Genomic DNA, 18,047 nt, shown 5'->3' on the forward strand with positions numbered 1-18,047 from the left:
TTAACTGGACCAGAAAGAGAACCCAGTCCTCTTTGTAATAAATTCACAGTGTGAACACAAAAAGAACTGAGTTCTTTTTCTGTTGGTCCACTTTTTGGTCCACTTAAAGAGGACTGAGTCTGGTTCCTTTAAAGGGGACCAGGTGTGAAAACACCCTCAATTCCCTGGACTAGCAAGCCTGACTGAAGTGCCCTTGAATAAGGTACCTAATCCCCAAACTCTCTGGTAAGCGTGGTGGTGTACCTTGTGTGTGATTAGCCAAAGAAAAACTAATGGTGCAATTGAGGCAGGGGACTTGGTCTTAATAATAAATAAAAAGCTTTCTGCTGACAGAAAGGACTACTGCTGAAGGTTAACTAGACTATATGTGTACATAAAGCTGAATTTTGCAGGACATTTCTGTGATCACATTACATCATTTGAAACAGCTGTTAATACCAGGTGTGAACAGGATGTGGTTAACAATTGGATGATGACTAAAATGGCAAGTGGTGCTTTTGATCAATATCTAATTTAATCCAATTAATAATGCATAAATAAAGCTCATGAATATTCACTGATCTGTTTTTCATTCCAGCAGTGGAAGGCTGAGAGAGGACCATTGACAGAGACTGAGAAAGTGGTGAGAGTGAAAATGAGAGAGAGAGAGAGAGAGCAATGACTGCATCCAGCCCCACCTCTCCCACCCTTCCTTCCTCCCTCTATTTCTCGCTCACTGTCAGCATGTGTGGAGTTGAGTGTTAAAGTGAGGGAGTGGCAACATATAGCAAGTGCAGGTTTTAAAACTGTCAGAGAGAGAGAGTGAGAGAGGAGGCTGAAGTATAACTAGTGGAAGAACAGAAAGAGACCTACACATCACACCACAGAGAGACGAGGGAGTAAGCATCCAGAGAAAGAAGGAGAAAGAGTGGGAGGCAAACAAAGAGTGGGAAGAAGGCAACCATGCTGAGGAGGAAGAGGAGCGTGTCCTTCGGAGGATTTGGATGGTAGGTGCCTCACGTGCAGCAGGATCAGCTGCTGCTAGCTGTGCACTAACCAAATGGTGTATGGATGTTTGGACCAGATGCTGGGAGTGCATGTGTGTGTGTTGTGTGTATGTGTGAAGGTGAGACAGAAACTGTGTGTGCGTGATTTGAATGAGAGTTTTATGTTGCATGAATATTTGTTATTATCATGAACATGGTTTTAAATCAAGATCATAAACCTTATACTGAAAATGGACGTGAAGGTGCAGGGAATGTCTTAACAAGTATTACTGTTATCAAAGCTACAACATGGAAACATATGGCACAAGTTCACCTCCACAATATTTTCAAGCTAGGTGTTTCCTAAAGTACCCTTGATCCTGTAGCCATAAAATCTATGTAGAATATTAGACAGTTTTAATGTCCAAATAAAAAAAGGCCTAAGAACTTTTCTATACCTTTAACCTCACTGAAAATACCAGGATTGTGTTATGAATATTTATGTAAATGCAAATTGGCAATGCTCCCTGGCCCTCCTGACATCCCAATTTGCCTGATATGCTTTGTCATATTTTCTATAATTTTAAGCGCAGCTACATCTGTCACTATGCTAGAAACACCTCATGGATGCACTGGGACGCATCCTCAGTGATGTATCCTGGGGTGCTCGGGTGTTTCGGGTCTCGCAACATCATACACCCTCACCCAGGCGACCCAGCCGGGGTTGATCAAGCCCCGACTTGCGTCCCAGTAGCAGTCCACGGATCACCCCTTTGAATCCAAAGCCACCCTGTGGCTTTCTCTGCGGCTTTGCTTGCGGATGCAATGGCCCTCTTCTTAGCTGCTCCTACAATGCCCAAGCGGCTCAAGACTTTGCAGAGACAGCACCCTGCAAAACCCCTACAGCCAACTTCTATGGGCTCGTAGAAGGTTCTCCAACCTCTCTACCTGCGCTCCTCCACCAGCTCCTGGTACTTGGCTCTTTTCCTCTCATTGGCCTCCTCAAGACGCTCTTCCCAGGGAACTGTTAGTTCCAGAATGATGAGGTGTTTTAAAGCCTCAGATGTTATCACCACGTCTGGACGGAGAGTTGTTACTGCCACATATTGGGGAAACCTCAGCTGCTTTCCCAGGTCGGCCTGCAGCTGCCAGTCATTTGCCGTGTGGAGGAGGCCTGTTGTTATATGTTGGCGTGCTCGGGGTTTCTCTCCAGCTTTTATGAAGGAGACTGCCTTCTTTGGGGCATGATGGTGCTTGCAGGAGCTGATGGCAGAGGTTAAGCTTTCAGTAACTGCCTTAAGCACCTGGTCATGGCGCCACCGGTAGCGGCCATCAGCCAGGGCCTTTGGGCAGCAGCTGAGATGATGTTCTAAGGAGCCTCTACCAGAGCACAGAAGGCAGGAGGGTGTCTCACTCTTTCCTCAGGCATGGAGGTTCGCTGGGCTAGGCAGGGCATCATAGACAGCTTGCACTAGGAAACGGACCCAATGGAAGTCTGCCTGCAAGATGTTTGTCCAGGTGATCCTGCGCTGTAGTGCTCTCTCCCACCTTGTCCATGCTCCCTGTTGCCGGAGTCCCACCTCCCTGCTTACACGCTCTTCCTCCACGCCTGCTTGGACCTCCTCCTGGATCAGGTGGTGTCTCTCCTTACCGCAGGTCTGGCTGATCAGGGTCTTTGGGTAGTAACCCAGGCCTGCTCTTCTTGTTGCCACAGTGCCCACCAGTGCCTTCTGTCTTAGGCGAGACTCTGCCACCTTCACTGCTCTCCCAGCCTTCCACTTCCTTCCTGTCCTCACCTCGATGCCAGCTGCTGACACCTTGCAGTCCCTTGAGTCCCTGTACTGTAAGGCTTCTCTGGTGCATACCATCATGAACTCTTCGGTGAGGCCGCTGAAAGGAAGCTGCAGTGTGTTACTCACCCCATACAGTGCCGCACTGATGAGACTGCGTGGGAGGCCTAGCCACTTTCGAAGAAAGCCACTGATCTTCCTTTCTAGGGACTCAACTGCTGTCATTGGGACTGCATAGATTAGCATGGGCCAGAGGATTCGTGGCAAGATAGAATGCTGATAGATCCAGGGTTTAAATCTACCAGGCAAACCAGATGTGTCAACCTTGGTGAGCCAGGTTCCAAGTTCCATGCTGGACTTCTGGATGGCAGCTGAGTCTTTCAGGCTAGAGTCGAAGGTTTTCCCCAAACTCTTGACGGGTTGCTCTGTGATGGTTGGAGTGACAGTTCCTGAGATGGAAAACCGGAACTTGTCAATCACTTTCCCCTTCTTCAGCACCATCGATCTTGACTTGGAGGGCTCGAAACTCATCCTTGCCCAGGTAATGAGTCTCTCGAGCCCTTGCAGGATCCACCTGCACCCTGGGACCGATGTTGTAGTGACAGTCAGGTCATCCATGTAGGCCCTTATCGGGGGCTGCCATACACCTGACTTAGTCAGGGGCCCTCTGCATTCCACCTCGGCTGACTTGACCACCATGTTCATGGCTAGCGCAAAAAGGATAACAGAGATGGTACAGCCTGTTATTATTCCTTTCCCAATGCGATGCCAGTCTGATGTTTCTGACCCAGAAGTGACCCTCATCCTGAAATTATTGTAGCAATCCAAGATGAGGTCCTTGATCTTAATGGGAACATGATGGAGGTGCAACACAAGCTCGACCAGCTGATGCGGTACGGACCCATAGGCGTTGGTCAGGTCCAACCACAAGACCGCTAGGTCGCCTTTGTTCTCATGAGCCTCTCTAATCAGCTGTGTGATGACTCCAGTATGCTCCAGACAGCCGGGTATTCCAGGGATCCCTCCCTTCTGCACTGATGGGTCGATGTAGTTGTTCTTGAGGAGAAACTCTGTCAGTCTCCGAGAGACGATGCTGAAAAACACCTTCCCTTCAACACTCAGGAGTGAGATGGTCCGAAACTGGTTGATGTTTTTTGAGTTCTCCTCTTTGGGGATCCATACTCCCTCAGCACACCTCCACTGGTCAGCGACTTTTCCCCTTCTCCAAATCACCTTCAGGATCTTCCACAGGTGCTGTAGAAGCTCTGGACAGTGCTTGTAAACCAGATAGGGAATACCACTGGGGCCTGGAGCAGATGCTGAGCGAGCTGCCTTGATATCCTCGACCTCTTTCAGGCTTGGCTCCTTCAGGTTGAACTCTGTTGTTGAGGGGGCGGGGCTGATGAGAGATCTGTTGGGTTCCAGGTCTTGTTCTCTCAGAGGATCGCACACTGTGTCCTGGAGGAAGCGATTCACTTGCTCTATCGAGCACTCAAGCCGGCCACTGCGCTTGTCCCCAAGCAGTTGTTTTGTAAAGCCAAAGGGATTGGCAATGAACGCAGCTTGCTTCCTCGCTCTCTCTCTTCCCCATCTCCAGTGCCACTCTGCTCTGCGAAGGGTCATCAGCTTCTTCCGCAGGATGTTTTTCAGCTCTGTTAAAGGTTGCTTTGTCTTATACTGCTTCTTCAGAGTGCGAAGCTCCTGGCGCAGGCGATGTATCCTAGTGGTCCTGCGGTTCATTGTGTAGGAGGTGGGCTTAGATCCTCCTTTCTCTACCTGCCCAAATCTCTCTGAGGCATAGCTGAAGATGATGGTGGTCATCGATTGGAGTCGGCTGTCAACATCTCCTTTGGCTGTAGCTTGGATGATGTTGGATACATCCTGGTCAAACGCCAACCACTCACTCCGCTTGCTGGCTGGGGGCCACTTAATCCGCTGCTGTGGAATTACTCTGCTGGGATTGGGAGGCTCAGGTACGTGGAGGGACTGGGCTCTGTGGTTTGCCTCCTGGCTGGGCGCCTCCTGCGTCTCACCAGGTTCTGGACCTGTGCGTTGTACCTCAATCTCCTGCTCCAAGCATTTCATTCTGGTCTGATGGATTTTCAGGCCACGCTGATTCTTGCACAGCTTTCCGCAAATGCATGTCACATTCGTCATCTGTCCATTTGCATGGGTCGTCAACGGTTGGTCCGTCTAATTGGAGATCTCATCCTCCCCCCCTCTCGGGATCTCCTGGGGGTATCTCACTGTAGGGCTTTCCGTAGCTTGTTTGGGTTCTTTCTCACGAAAGATACAGTTTGGGCTGCTAACCCAAACTGTCCCGGGTGCCGTCTTTCTGTGCTGTCAACTGTCTCTCCAGTAGTCAACCAAACTGTTCTTGGTTGTCACCTAGTCTATTCCTAGGAGTCACTGGCTGTGCCAGACATTCACTATGCTAGAAACACCTCATGGATGCACTGGGACGCATCCTCAGTGATGTATCCTGGGGTGCTCGGGTGTTTCGGGTCTCGCAACATCATACACCCTCACCCAGGTGACCCAGCCGGGGTTGATCAAGCCCCGACTTGCGTCCCAGTAGCAGTCCACGGATCACCCCTTTGAATCCAAAGCCACCATGTGGCTTTCTCTGCGGCTTCGCTTGCGGATGCAATGGCCCTCTTCTTAGCTGCTCCTACAATGCCCAAGTGGCTCAAGACTTTGTAGAGAGAGCGCCCTGCAAAACCCCTACAGCCAACTTCTATGGGCTCGTAGAACGTTCTCCAACCTCTCTCCCTGCACTCCTCCACCAGCTCCTGGTACTTGGCTCTTTTCCTCTCATTGGCCTCCTCAAGACGCTCTTCCCAGGGAACTGTTAGTTCCAGAATGATGAGGTGTTTTAAAGCCTCAGATGTTATCATCACGTCTGGACGGAGAGTTGTTACTGCCACATATTGGGGAAACCTCAGCTGCTTTCCCAGGTCGGCCTGCAGCTGCCAGTCATTGCCAAAACTTATCACAATTTCAGTTTCATTCATCCATCCATTATCTATATCGCCTATCCACCAGGATGCCAGGGAAACTGAAGCCAATCCCAGTTGACTTCAGGTGAGAGGCAGGGTACATACTGGGCAGGTCGCCAGTCTATCGCAGAGATTATTTGATTCACACATAACTTTAGCTACGTTAGCCAGCTAGCTAGCCTTTGCATGCACCTTCTGAGTAGCGCATCATCCCCTAAAATTGTATGTGATTGGGCCAAAACCATTACACTTCTTGAAGTCATATGTAATGCCCACTGAAGTAATATTATTAATAATTCTCAGTTTTAAACAGAATTAATGTGGAGTAGCACAATGTTACAAATTTTGATCTTCCTAAAGGAGTTAACCACTTAAAAATAACATTTCTGAGTGTTTTATATGTAATTTAAGAAATAAATTCCAGTTCAAGCAAACAATGTATCAAAAAGATGAACAATCCAATGAGTTGTGTGAGTGTTGATTCGGAAGATGTTTACCTACATCTGTAACATGCTTTTATGAAGTGTATTAATATTTTAGTCTTATCGTGATTTTCTGTCTGCTCAAGCATTTTAGTGCTCAGACCATAAACCACTGTTGTCTAGTGGCATCGCAGCATCAGATTGTTCACACTGGTGGTACATAACACTGTAAATCTGGGTTCTCTGTTTCTTACATGCACACATGTAATTCATGCTATAGGGACACCTACAGTGGTGCTTGAAAGTTTGTGAACCCTTTAGAATTTTCTATATTTCTGCATAAATATGACCTAAAACATCATCAGATTTTCACACAAGTCCTAAAAGTAGATAAAGAGAACCCAGTTAAACAAATGAGACAAAAATATTATACTTGGTCATTTATTTATTGAGGGAAATGATCCAATATTACATATCTGTGAGTGGCAAAAGTATGTGAACCTCTAGGATTAGCAGTTAATTTGAAGGTGAAATTAGAGTCAGGTGTTTTCAATCAATGGGATGACAATCAGGTGTGAGTGGGCATCCTGTTTTATTTAAAGAACAGGGATCTATCAAAGTCTGATCTTCACAACACATGTTTGTGGAAGTATATCATGGCATGAACAAAGGAGATTTTTGAGGACCTCAGAAAAAGCGTTGTTGATGCTCATCAGGTTGGAAAAGGTTACAAAACCATCTCTAAAGAGTTTGGACTTCACCAATCCTCAGTCAGACAGATTGTGTACAAATGGAGGAGATTCAAGACCATTGTTACCCTCCCCAGGAGTGGGCGACCAACAAAGATCACTCCAAGAGCAAGGCGTGCAATAGTCGGCGAGGTCACAAAGGACCCCAGGGTAACTTCTAAGCAACTGAAGGCCTCTCTCACATTGGCTAATGTTAATATTCGTGAGTCCACCATCAGGAGAACACTGAACAACAATGGTGTGCATGGCAGGGTTGCAAGGAGAAAGCCACTGCTCTCCAAAAAGAACATTGCTGCTGATCTGAAGTTTGCTAAAGATCACGTGGACAAGCCAGGAAGCTATTGGAAAAATTTTGTGGACGGATGAGAACAAAATAGAACTTTTTGGTTTAAATGAGAAGCGTTATGTTTGGAGAAAGGAAAACACTGCATTCCAGCATAAGAACCTTATCCCATCTGTGAAACATGGTGGTGGTAGTATCATAGTTTGGGCCTGTTGTGCTGCATCTGGGCCAGGACGGCTTGCCATCATTGATGGAACAATGAATTCTGAATTATACCAGCGAATTCTAAAGGAAAATCTCAGGACATCTGTCCATGAACTGAATTTCAAGAGAAGGTGGGCCATGCAGCAAGACAACGACCCTAAGCACACAAGTCGTTCTACCAAAGAATGGTTAAAGAAGAATAAAGAATGTTTTGGAATGGCCAAGTCAAAGTCCTGACCTTAATCCAATGGAAATGTTGTGGAAAGACCTGAAGCGAGCAGTTCATGTGAGGAAACCCACCGACATCCCAGAGTTGAAGCTGTTTTGTACGGAGGAACGGGCTAAAATTCCTCCAAGCCAGTGTGCAGGACTGATCAACAGTTACCGGAAACGTTTAGTTGCAGTTATTGCTGCACAAGGGGGTCACACCAGATACTGAAAGCAAAGGTTCACATACTTTTGCCACTCACAGATATGTAATATTGGATCATTTCTCTCAATAAATAAATGACCAAGTATAATATTTTTGTCTCATTTGTTTAACTGGGTTCTCTTCATCTACTTTTAGGACTTGTGTGAAAATCTGATGATGTTTTAAGTCATATTTATGCAGAAATATAGAAAATTCTAAAGGGTTCACAAACTTTCAAGCACCACTGTAAGTGTGCAATCATTATGTCAACACTATCTTAACCCTAAATAAAGGGTGTCAAACTCTGAAATAAATTATTTATTCAAAAAGAAATTTACTCAGGGTTTCCCCTCATCTCTCCTGCAGTAGGTCCACCAATATATTTTTAATGATGATTACATCTTTAGGTTTCTACTAAAGCTACAATTTTAAAAGCGCTAACAAGTAGCGATCAGTTATAGCTTTTTAAAATGTCCATGCCTTAATCTCACACTCAACTTATATGGATGATAAGAAAGTTACGGTTTAATTTAGATATATTGCAGGCTCAATTAACCTTTTTTGCCATGTTTGACTCATAAACTTATAAAAAAAAGGGTTCATCCATATAACAAGCAAACAACAAAAGGTCTCTAGTTCAGGAAAGGTACAAAGTAGAAGTCAGGCTTGTAGTACTCAAGTCCAACTCATGGCCTAATTTTAAGGACTCGTGACTTGACTTGGACTTGAGCGCTGATGACTTGGACTCGTGCATTAACTCCATTCAGACTCATAAACTGGAAATGAGGACTTGGATTTTTTCTTTATTTTTTGCAATATGCCATAATAATTTGGCATAAGGTATTTATATCTACATTAATTTTTATACTAATTTTGTGCAAGAGAATGCACATTCACCTGTTCGTACGTCATGTTCAGGAACAAACTAATGTTAATGGCACTAAAATGCCTAGAGAGAAGCCCCTAGGATTGTCCGCTTTGCTTATACAGACTTCTCGTGCAGTGGGAAAAAATGCACTGCTGTGTAGAAGAAGTATCGAGGAGATGACAGGGACAACCTCGAACTTCAATCGACATTTGGCAGGACTCCACCCAGAGAAGTAGGTGACATGCTATGTTCATTGCTTTGTTGATAGCAAGGCTTGCTTGCTGAGTGATGAACTAGCTAGTGTTAACCTGCTCTCATGTTATTTGCCCTGTTGATATTGGGGCTTGCTGAGCGATGAACAGGCTTTTTAACTATAGATAGTTTTCACTGACGTCACGGCATTCCGGGGAACGCCCCCAGCCGCCATCTTGCGGGGCAAACAAAACGGACCATCGCCACTACCAGCTACGTTATCTCGGACGAATTTATGAAGTTATATAGTCAGTTTTCTAAAATAAAGATCAATGTCGGCAAAATCAAGCAAACAGAAGTATATAGATATGTTAGATGACATCTCACGACAACGGTATGCAGCCAAACTGGCCTTGATTGGGGGAATTGACCCCTACGAAGTGGACAAAGATGCATTTTCAAGTGACTATGCAGGGCTGCCAAAGCCTGAAACTGCCAAAGCCTGCTCCAAAGCCTGAAACTGACTTCATCAAACTTTAAAGGCTGTCTGATATATACAACTTTATGTATTCACAGCACGCCTTTTGGCGGATGCCGCCTGAATCGCGCAGATCCGATTTTTTTTTTCGGGGGGCATTGGAGTGTCTGACTATAATTTCAAAGTAAATTCTGTATTAAAATTACTAAATAAGCAAATCCGTTACAGTCCATGAAACAGGAAGTATAAGGATGAGAAAAAAACAGTTTAAATCGGAAAGCTGCGCACATTTGTGTAGCCCGAGCGGTGTGCAGGACTGCGCAAATGTGCGCAGCTTTCCGATTTAAACTGTTTTTTTTCTCATCCTTATACTTCCTGTTTCATGGACTGTAACGGATTTGCTTATTTAGTAATTTTAATACAGAATTTACTTTGAAATTATAATCAGACACTCCAACGCCCCCCCTAAAAAAAAAATCGGATCTGCGCGATTCAGGTGGCATCCGCCAAAAGGCGCGCTGTTTGCATCCCAAACACAAATCAAATCATACAGAATAGACCTAAAATGTTTTTCAAAAATGACCCTTGCGTGAGTGAAGTGACAAGTTTCAAATAGAAACGTGACAAACGAGCGATATGAAGTGTACATTACAATGTAAACGTACACTCAGCGGTTCCAGTTAGGCATTCTCCAGAGATTGTTCACATGATGTTTTGGTTTCCAAAAACAAACTTAAACACAATTGATTGTTTATTTAAACAACTTACCACTTATAAAATGATCGGATCAGACTTTGCTGTGTTTGGAAGGCTGATAATCCTTGCGGTTGATTCTTGCAAGCCATAGATTTCTCCTTTGTATGCTGAGTTTGTTTGCTCACCTTCGTGCTCCCGTACAGTGGGAATTCCATAAAAGCTCCGCTTGACTTCATCATTTGACCTATTACGACAGTCGTGAATACAACAGGTGTGCACCATTGCTAGCTTTAAATAGCCTGCTTGGGTTCTTTTGAAGACTTTGTACTCGCGTGTTACAATGTGTGCTCAGTCACCCGTACGGTAAGCTTGACCCGCAAGATGGCCGCCACTCGGGAATCCCCGACTCTGTGACGTCATGTGAAAACTATCTATAGCCTGTTAACTAAAATGGGGCAGTCAAGCAGTAATGTTAGTCCAACACAGTAGCAGAGACGGTTTCACATAAAGGCAGCAACAACCATCGTCAAATGGTGCGGTTGGAGTCTTGTTCTCGGAATCGACTCGGACTCGACTCTGGTCAATAGTGGGCTCAACTTGGAATTTTCTTTAATGAGTTGGATTTGACTCAGACTTGAACACTGGGGACTCAAGACTGGACTTGGGCATGAGGTTTAGTGACTTGACTACAACACTGGTACAAGCTCTTCAGAAAGCTAAAACTGATAAACTTCCATAGAACCCTTAAGGTACTAAATTTTATAAGGATGACCCAATCTTCTTGGTTCAAGTCCTTTATACGATAATTAGACCCTTCACTCTTTTTCTCTGATGACTACTGATTGTGTGTTTAGTGCCAGGTGATGACACAAACACTCTGTCTAGCAGTGTGCATTCTGTTCAGTTTGGCATATCTACTGTTTTACTTCATGTCATCATCAGAGCCAGGGTTGTTAATAATGCAGGAGAAACATCAGAAGAGACATAAGCATTACTCTCTGCTTCCATGCACAAGCTATGCTTCTAGTCTTTCTTCATGCTTTTGATGCAAGACTGATGCATTGTTTCCTTTTCTTGTCAGTTTGTACCCTGAAAGAATCAAATTTACATAGTTTTGCAATTACACTGAAAGTAGTCAGTAAGTCAAGGCATGTTTGCATTTTTGGATATGCACTGGAACAATAAGGCTAATGTAACTAACAGGCAATGAATGTCTTACTCAAAATCTTTTTCATACATATATAGCCACCTTTAAATTATCTGTTTCACACCACATCTAGTTCTTTAAAGATATCGCACACATGTGGTTTAGGGCATAAAAGGATGTGCTGTCATCTGTAAACATGAACAAAATGTCACCATTTAGCTAACATTATGGAGGCAGCCATCTTGGAAAATTGGAATTACTTTTTTCACATTGAACGTCAAACATGCATTGGCTGATTGACTACATTTGGGGTAGAAATCTGAGTATGTTTGTTCATTAGTGTCTGTGTTCTCATCTCATTATCTCTAGCCGCTTTATCCTGTTCAGTGTCTGTGTTTCTTATTCTAATTCCATGTGGATATATGGAGCTGCATATGTGTGTGATTGCAAGTATCGGAGTAGTGACATACAGTGGTGCTTGAAAGTTTGTGAACCCTTTAGAATTTTCTATATTTCTGCATAAATATGACCTAAAACATCAGATTTTCACACAAGTCCTAAAAGCAGATAAAGAGAACCCAGTTAAACAAATGAGACAAAAATATTATACTTGATCATTTATTTATTAAGGAAAATGATCCAATATTACATATCTGTGAGTGGCAAAAGTATGTGAACCTCTAGGATTAGCAGTTAATTTGAGTGAAATTAGAGTCAGGTGGTTTCAATCAATGGGATGACAATCAGGTGTGAGTGGGCACCTTGTTTTATTTAAAGAACAAGGATCTATCAGAGTCTGATCTTCACAACACATGTTTGTGGAAGTGTATCATGGCACGAACAAAGGAGATTTCTGAGGACCTCAGAAAAAGCGTTGTTGATGCTCATCAGGCTGGAAAAGGTTACAAAACCATCTAAAGAGTTTGGACTCCACCAATCCCCAGTCAGACAGATTGTATACAAATGGAGGAAATTCAAGACCATTGTTACCCTCCTCAGGAGTGGTCGACCAACAAAGATCACTCCAAGAGCAAGGCGTGTAATAGTCGGCGAGGTCACAAAGGACCCCAGGGTAACTTCTAAGCAACTGAAGGCCTCTCTCACATTGGCTAATGTTAACGTTCATGAGTCCACCATCAGGAGAACACTGAACAACAATAGTGTGCATGGTAGGGTTGCAAGGAGAAAGCCACTGCTCTCCAAAAAGAACATTGGTGCTCGTCTGCAGCTTGCTAAAGATCACATGGACAAGCCAGAAGGCTATTGGAAAAATGTTTTGTGGATGGATGAGACCAAAACAGAACTTTTTGGTTTAAATGAGAAGCGTTATGTTTGGAGAAAGGAAAACACTGCATTCCAGCATAAGTACCTTATCCCATCTGTGAAACATGGTGGTGGTAGTATCATGGTTTGGGCCTGTTTTGCTGCATCTGGGCCAGGATGGCTTGCCATCATTGATGGAACAATGAATTCTAAATTATACCAGTGAATTCTAAAGGAAAATGTCAGGACATCTGTCCATGAACTGAATCTCAAGAGAAGGTGGGTCATGCAGCAAAACAACGACAGCAGTTCATGTGAGGAAACCCACCAACATCCCAGAGTTGAAGCTGTTCTGTACGAAGGAATGGGCTAAAATTCCTCCAAGCCGGTGTGCAGGACTGATCAACAGTTACCGGAAACGTTTAGTTGCAGTTATTGCTGCACAAGGGGGTCACACCAGATACTGAAAGCAAAGGTTCACATACTTTTGCCACTCACAGATATGTAATATTGGATCATTTTCCTCAATAAATAAATGACCAAGTATAATATTTTTGTCTCATTTGTTTAACTGGGTTCTCTTTATCTATTTTTAGGACTTGTGTGAAAATCTAATGATGTTTTAGGTCATATTTATGCAGAAATATAGAAAATTCTAAAGGGTTCACAAACTTTCAAGCACCACTGTACAAGTCAGTGCATCTCAAAAAATAAGAATATTGTAAAAAAGTTCATTTCTTTTCATAATTTAATTCAAAAAGGTAAATTTTCATATATTCTATATTCATTACATGTCAAGTGAAATATTTCAAGCATTTTTTTTTTTAATTTTGATGATTATGGCTTATAGCTCATGAAAATCAGAATTCCAGTATCTCCAATTATAAGAATATTTCCTAAGATCAGTCAAAGAAGAATTTACAATACAGAAATGTCCAATTTCTGAAATGTATGTTTATTTATACACTCAATACTTGCTTAGGGCTCCTTTACTACAAATTACTGCATCAATGTGGCATGGAAGTGATCAGCTTGAAGCCCAGGTTGCTTTGATAGCAGCCTTCAGCTCATCTGTATTTTTGGGTCAGGTGTTTCTCAGCTTCCTCTTGACAATACCCCATAGAGTCTCCATGGGGTTCAGATCAAGCAAGTTGGCTGGCCAATCAAGCACAGTAATATCATGGTCAGCAAACAGCTTGGTCGTAGTTTTGGCACTGTGGGCAGGTGCTGAGTCCTGCTGGAAAAGGAAATCAGCATCTCCATAAAGCTTGTCAGCAGATGGAAGCATGAAGTGCTAAAATCCTCTGGTAGATGGCTGTGTTGACTTTGGACTTGATAAAACAGAGTCGACCAACACCAGCAGATGACATGGCACCCCAAATCATCACAGACTGCAGAAACTTCACACTGAACTTCAAACACTTTGGATTCTGTGCCTCTCAACTCTTCCTCCAGGTTCTAGGACCTTGATTTCCAAATGAAATGCAAAATTTACTTTCATCTGAAAAGAGGACTTTGGACCAGTGAGCAACAGTCCAGTTCTTTCTCTCTTTAGCCCAGGTAAGATGCTTCTGATGTTGTCTCTGTTTCAGGAGCGGTTTGATATTAGGAATGCAACAGTTGTAGCCCCTTTCCTGAAGATGTCTGTGCGTGATGGCTCTTGATGCACTGACACCAGCCTCAGTCCACTCCTTGTGAAGCTCTCTCAAGTTCTTGAATCAACTTTTCTTGAAAGTCCTCTCAAGGCTGCAGTCATCCCTGTTGCTTGTGCACCTTTTCCAGCCAGTCTGTTCAGCAATGACCTTCTGTGGCTTACCATCCTTGTGGAGGGTGTCCATGATCGTCTTCTGGACAACTGTCAAGTCAGCAGTGTTCCCCATGATTGTGATTGTGTGTACTGAACTAGATAGAGAGATACACGGTATTTATACTGTTTTACTCAAACTCGAAATGAAATATTCTAATAATTTGAGATACTGGATTTCAGATTTTCATGAGCTATAAGCCATAATCATCAAAATTAAAAACAAAATGCTTCAAATATTTCACTTTAAATGTAATGACTATATAGTATATATGAAAACATGCCTTTTTGAATTAAATTATGAAAAAAGGACTTTTTAAAAAATATTCTAATTTTTTGAGATGCACTAGTATAGTTGTTCAGTCATAGCCATTACACAGTTATTCATGTAGGAAAGTCACATATGAAAAATATATGTGCTCTACACATGAAGAATGAAAAAGTTAAATAAATTAATCATATGAAAAATCGTTCTTCACTTACAGACCTATGTAAAAACCTTAATGACAACTGATATAATGACATAAACACTAAAGGTTTCATGACATGGTGGTTTGTTGATGCTTTAAACGGGCTCGTGGAGGTTTCCGGATGTTATATCCGCAGCCTTTCTCGAAATGAGCCCTCGGCACGTAGATATAGCCTCCTGGGAGAAAGCCCCATTTCAGTGCTTTTCCCAGTGCGTCGTTTTGCTAATGAGAAGCAGGAGGCGGGGAAGGATAGAGGGTGGGGGCGGGTCTTATCATTAATATTCATGACATGTAAACGTGTTACCTCTGATTGGCTAACAGCACTGTGACGCTACCTCCAGTGGGTCAGAACAAGCGGATGTGGGTGTCTTACTATGGCTAGAGAGAAGGAACAAACCGCGAAGGGAAAAATACCGCGCGCTGACGTCATTAAGGTGCGATGCGAGGAAATAAAATAAATTCAACAAATGTTTGGGTTTTTACTGAACAAACAAACAATGAACGAGTGACTTAAAAAAAAGAATGTGGGTGTCTTTGTAAAAACTGTTTTGATTGGCTATTATAACAGAGCATGCTGCATGCTTTTTGGTTTTGTAGCGCAGAGTACCTGGCTAACTGCAGGAAGCGGTTAGCTGCACAGCTAATGTAGCCATTGCAAGGCTAACGTGGCACCGATTTTAAAACACGGCAAAACATAAGCTCATAAGTTACAGTCAATTTCCAGACTAAACTCAGTTTAACAGAGCATGCTGCATGCTTTTTGGTTTTGTAGCGCAGAGTACCTGGCTAACTGCAGGAAGTGGTTAGCTGCACAGCTAATGTAGCCATTGCAAGGCTAACGTGGCACCGATTTTAAAACACAGCAAAACGACTTAACAGTTATACACTTACTTGTTCGGTGTTTGTGGCTGATGCGGCAGGGATGCTTGGTACGGACCCAGGCTTCAGTGACAGTTGATGTGCAAAACCTGCCCTGTACTGTCCCAAGTTGTGGAAACATTGATCAGGAAAATGCTTCCGACAAACATACACCGTCTTAGGTAGACTCGACGGCGTATTATTGGAGTAAATAAAATTAAGCCACTGCGTCTTCAGGGGCTCTCCTGTCGGCAGTAAAAACAGACTCCTTTCTGTGTTGTCACATCCATGTACAGCGCAACTTCCATGTTTGGTGGCAACTTTTGAGCTGGGCGGGCAATCCATACAGTGGGTGGGAATCCAGAGGGGGGGCATGGGGATCATCTCCCTTGCTGACGTAGGCAAGGGAAGAGTTTATCAATGCGCCGTTTTGACGCGCCATTCTCAAATGTTGGGCATAGTTTGGTTTACACATTATGAAATTTCTAGCCACTGGGGTGACTTAAGAAGGTCAGAGGAACTCATTTTGACGTTAAAAAACCTCAGAAAGTGAAAATTTCATGCCATGGGACCTTAACAAAGGCTTATTCTGACAAAACAGTTCTGCTTTTCATGACAAGTTCAACCTACCCATGAGCCAAGTGAGCTGGTTTTTTTTTTGTCTTTTTTTTTTTTTTAAGGTTGTGTTATGACATTTCCTCACTAACTTACATTACAAGACATGAGACTTCTGGTATGTCAAAGTGGCGTACTGGTGATTATGTGACATATGGGCATTAAATTGCAAAATTCAGACAAAGGTGAGCATTTCCAAATGATGATCAGCAGTGTCTCCTGAAGTGGTGACTCAGCGGAAATAGCATGGGCATTGAATTCTGCTGTATATCACTTTTACTTCTACCTCAGTGCTGTTCAGTTCTCAAATCTCATTGGGCAGAAGGTATTAATTAATTTAAGTCTGACAGTTCCACAACATTAAACATAAAAATAGACATATAGTTAAAATCACAATGTCGTTCTTTCATAAAGACAAATTGCTGCAAGTATTCCTCACTGCAGAACCAAAAGTTGAGGGGGTGGAGTTGGACCTGATCTAGCCCCTCCTTCTTAGGTGGGGTTGAACCAAATGTCCATGGGATAGAGACAACTGAGTGTGTTTCAAGCTGGATAAGTGTATTTGATGAGTTAAGCTTGGAGATTAGGGTTAGGGGTTAGAGTTAGGGTTAGGCTTATAGGAGGAGTTGGATCAGATCCAGCTGGACTTTTGGTTCTGAAACGAGGACCATCTCAATTGCTGCAGTATAAGAGGAATAAAACACTTTGAGACATGGTGTTATAGTAAAAATAATCAACTTCATGGTGGTATCAGTAACTCCACAAAAGTAATACTGTACCACCACAATTGTTGATTACTTTTCTACAAAAACATGTCCTGTTATGTTTAATTCCTTATATAATGAAGGGTTTAACAGTAACAGTCATAACACTTTGACAACAGAATTATGTCTTCATGGGCCTCGCTTTGTGCACAGGGGAATTGTCAAGCTGAAACAGGCTTGGGCCCCTTAGTTCCAGTGCAGGGAAAGTGTAATTGTACAGCATGTGTGCTTCAAACGTTGTGGCAACAGTCTGGGCCAGTTATGGGTGTGATGGTCAGGTGTCCACATACTTTTGACCATATAGTAAGTTAATTCTAAAAAAAAAATTCATGTTGTAGCTTTACAGACTGCACTTGCTTTCTAGTGTTAAATACCATGTTTGCAGCTCACTTGTACTCATTAGCACAGATTATCTGTTTACGACATTTTTGTGCATCAGCTTTTTTTTTTTTAACTCGCTGTGAGAAAATCTGTCACACGTATACACACCCTTCCTCTCGTCACCCACATCCCCACCACACCCAGGCAAACCACAAGCCCCAAAATCGCACTACTGGTAACTCGGTCAAAAGACACACACACACACACACAAAGCACAAATGAAATAGGGCACTGAGTTTGCATTAATTCACATGTGATACAAAACAAGAAGTAGAAAATTGTGCTGTTTCACTTTTCATCTTGATAAAGTCTATAACACTTGCCTGAGATACTCACACAGTACACACGCTTGTACTGTATGTATCTATTATCTATTACAACTTGTGGACAACCTCTGGTAGATACAGTATAAAACACACTTGAGTAAAAATGCTGCTACTATAGTAATAATGCATGTGAGTAAACGTAAAAACTTCAAGTAGAGAGTGTGTGTGTGTGTGTGTATATATATATATATATATATATATATATATATATATATATATATATCAGTGGCGGCTGCTGGTTTTTAAAACAGGGGAAGCCCATTTTACGCATTCATCGTAAAACCTGTAGGCCGGATATCAAAGCATAGAAAGGTGTGCCCCATTAGCATACTGAACTAGACAACCCTACCTAGTGGCAGAA

At 43.0% G+C, this 18,047-nt stretch overlaps 1 protein-coding gene across 3 annotated transcripts in view; it reads left to right on the forward strand.

The window, feature by feature from the left end:
• The first annotated feature begins 796 nt into the window (after positions 1 to 796).
• rap1gap2b (RAP1 GTPase activating protein 2b) overlaps positions 797 to 18,047 on the forward strand; it is an 89,042-nt gene continuing 71,791 nt past the window's right edge. For all 3 annotated transcript variants that reach the window (XM_060935169.1, XM_060935167.1, XM_060935168.1), the window contains exon 1: positions 797 to 986. In XM_060935169.1, coding sequence (XP_060791152.1) covers positions 943 to 986 — 44 coding nt within the window. In that variant the 5' untranslated portion in view covers positions 797 to 942. The remainder of the gene's footprint in view (positions 987 to 18,047) is intronic.

This window comes from Neoarius graeffei, chromosome 12 (assembly GCF_027579695.1).
Source record: "Neoarius graeffei isolate fNeoGra1 chromosome 12, fNeoGra1.pri, whole genome shotgun sequence".
Lineage (NCBI taxonomy): Eukaryota > Metazoa > Chordata > Actinopteri > Siluriformes > Ariidae > Neoarius > Neoarius graeffei.